The sequence below is a fragment of the Pinus tabuliformis genome, chromosome 1_2 (assembly GCF_031772625.1).
Source record: "Pinus tabuliformis cultivar Carrire ecotype Pingquan chromosome 1_2, CPIR1, whole genome shotgun sequence".
Lineage (NCBI taxonomy): Eukaryota > Viridiplantae > Streptophyta > Pinopsida > Pinales > Pinaceae > Pinus > Pinus tabuliformis.
The window spans coordinates 922,370,254-922,373,454 of record NC_142298.1 but is presented as its reverse complement, the minus strand read 5'-3'; the positions used below and the strand labels follow the sequence as shown (position 1 = coordinate 922,373,454).

The 3,201-nt window shown below is 37.9% G+C and overlaps 1 protein-coding gene across 1 annotated transcript in view; it reads left to right on the top strand.

Annotated features, from left to right (window-relative positions):
• Positions 1-1,341: 1,341 nt before the first annotated feature.
• LOC149208958 (uncharacterized) overlaps positions 1,342-3,201 on the top strand; it is a 28,068-nt gene continuing 26,208 nt past the window's right edge. The window contains exons 1-2 of the mRNA XM_089398470.1: positions 1,342-1,866; positions 1,980-3,182. Of these exons, the coding sequence (XP_089254596.1) occupies positions 1,629-1,866; positions 1,980-3,182 (1,441 nt within the window). The 5' untranslated portion in view covers positions 1,342-1,628. The remainder of the gene's footprint in view (positions 1,867-1,979; positions 3,183-3,201) is intronic.

The following is a 3,201-nucleotide window of genomic DNA, read 5'->3' as shown; positions in this document are numbered from 1 at the left end:
GCCCGACCTTGAAGGGTTGCTTATTCCAATCCAATAACACCTCAGTATAACGAGAGAACAAAAATGCTACTTGAATTTCGGTTCTGATCTGGGGAAACCTAGACCTCCACAGTATAACATAGGAATTTAACAATAAAATGGGATTTATGTTGGAGATGAACTTAATTTAATTGGGAATTTCAAGAATATTTGAAAATTTGATAGATAGGAGTGAAGTTACTTGTTTAGCCTCACCCATATCCGCTAGATTTGAGAATGTTCCCAAATTCTACCCATGGCTAGTCCGTGATCATTGCCATCTCTGAGAAGGCCATAACTTTTATATAAAGGCTCATTAAGAATAATAATGAGAAGCATCCTGAAAACATGTAACATTCATAACTTGCATGGGACATCCTTAGTCATGTCATCTGTCATAAGCTTTGATCTAGTAGTTATACAATTATTGTTCTTGATCCTACCAATTATTGTTAAGTTAGAGAGAATCCATTTACCTTCTCATCATTCCCGAGGTCGCTGATATAATCTAGCAGTGGCTTTGCATAGTGTGTAATTGAATTGATTTCATTTGTAGGGGCTGCCTTGTTTATCCCATTGGAGGTGAGATCCAAAGCAGTCACTTTGTGCCCCCCTTTTACTTAAGCAGAGTAATAATTTTATACCAACACCATGCTCCATGCCCAAGTCCATAAATCAACACAATGTGCTCTTGGCTTCCTTCGCTTTGCTGACCAATTTCACCAAAAACAAACACTGAGTTCAGTGCATCATGAAACCGCAGTTCTGCAGATCGGAAACGAGAAAACGAAAAAAGAAAAAGAGGATTTCTGCTATATCTTTGCATCTTGTTTATATTTGCCCATTCCCATGTCGCGATTATTCTTCAATTTATGCCTTATGGCGTTTCCTTTGCAACATCTAGTACAAATGCTAGTTTATGCTCTTAATGAGATTTGAATCTATGATTTGGTAATGAATAAATATTAATTTTCATTAATATATTATTTGAATATTATTCTTAACGTAAACGTGATATATTATTCTTGAACATAAACCTAATGTATAGCCTCACCAACCTAACTTAAAAAATTAAAATATTATTGTTAATTAATTTTATAGTGCCAATTTAGTTTTCTGCCCAAGTTCCAATCAACCATTCTCGTTGAAGAATCTATGACTACGGGAGAATATTTAAACTATGTTAAAATTAACAGTATTACGCCATTGAATTCCACTTAAATTATTTGAATTTTTTTAATTATTTCATTCTTTTCACAGCACTACAAAACTGAAATCCACCTAGAGATTTTCCAGTCGCTAAGTTTTTTCATTTACAGAAACCACAGCTCTGCGAATTCACAGTGATAAGACCGTTTGTAGTTTCAACGCACTTGCAATAATGAGAACCCTTAATGTTCAGCACGCGTCCAAGTTAGCACATGTTGGAGTTGTGCTGTACCAACCACGAACCCACTTCATAAATTAATGCCTCAAACAATTCCAGGGAATCGAGATATACTTGCCTGTGATTCGAACATAGGACGATCTGTTTGAAGGTTTTCACAGTGGTTTGAATTTTCCAATTCCAGGTGTTATGGTTAACTCTTCTCGTATAGCAGCCAACAACAATGGACTTCGATATTGAGAGAAAAATTTCTGTGTGGTGGGATATGGAAAGCTGTCCATTTCCGGACCAGGTTGTTGATCCTTGGATTCTTGCTCGTCTCAGCAAGGCTTTACTCTACATATTTAGAATCAATGGCTATGTCCAACAATTCTGTGCCTATGAAAATTTCGATAGAGTGGACGAAACAGTGAAGCAGACGCTTGTAGATTCAGCCATTAAACTCCGACATGTTCCACCAGGTAAGTTCAGAGTTCCAGACTGCTTATTTTCCTTTAAGCTCACTTTACTGTGTTTTGAAAAGTGGAATTTAATTAGCAGGAAAATCATGTTATTGGGATTTTGTATTTGGTAGGTGGGAAAGAAACTGTGGAGAAAGCACTGTTGGTGGATGTGCTTTTTTGGTCAATAGATGAGCCTCCACCAGCCTTTGTTATTTTCATAATTGGGAGTATTGATTTGTCAAATGTAATACATAGGCTATCCCAGAGAACCTATGGTGTGTTTCTGGTCTGTGGCTGTGCTCTTCAAATGGGGAAAAGCATATTAGCTGGGGTGATTGAATGGGTGGAATGGATGCCCGTTTTGCAGTTACTGCCCTTTGTAGATGTTGATGGTGTGAGGGACATGATAATCCCAGCTTATTCTGAAAATCCCTATTTCAGTCCTATGGGTGTAGACCCTTATGCTGAAAATATGCCCTCATTCTCAACTTTTACTAGCCATTGCCGGCCTTGTGATTATATTCCTACAATGCCAGTGGATTGGTCATTCACTGATCCCAGATGGTATAGTGAATATCATGGGAATTACACTGGCCTTCCCTGCCAAATGCCACATCAGTACATTAATGGGCAGACTGGAATTAGTGAATTACACTTAACAAGATATCTGCATCAAATCCGTACTGAAGATTATCAGAATGTTCCAGTGTTTTATACCAGAAATTATGGGCCTTCAAACATGGAGAAAGCTTCAATGGAAGATGTTAAATCTTGGCTCCTTCAATTTCTTAAGAAAGACAGTGGCAAAAAAGGTTACCCCATATCTGTAATTTATAAAGAATTCAACAAGGCTACTGGTAAAGTTTTAAACCTCAGTTATCTGGGGTTTCCTAAACTAGCAAAACTTCTGGAAGAATTTAGGGATGTAGCGTTGCTCAAGAGGGTATCCCCCAGTCAGGTTTTTATATTCCCTGTAGAAACAGAACATCAGAATGATTGTGAGGGCGAGGGCATTGATTATGGTCTTGCTGGAAAAACTAAAGATGAGAGTTGCAATGTGAATGCTGGAAAAAATGAGATTGTAGCAGCAGACTATAAAAGAGATTACAAGTGTTCCATCATATCCATCCCTACTGGTCTTGAGGAGCTTCTTGTGCCCATAAAATCATCTACAAGTGCCGAGCAATTAAACCCTTCATTACAGGATGAGAACATGAAAAAAACACAGAGGGATGAGATTGCCAGAAAATGTCGTTACAGGCCCTGCCAGCTTCTGGTTGGTGCTGTGTCTGTGTCTCATTTTTTTATTCAGTATGTTAGGTATGTAATCAACGGTTGCCTTCAGACATTCTT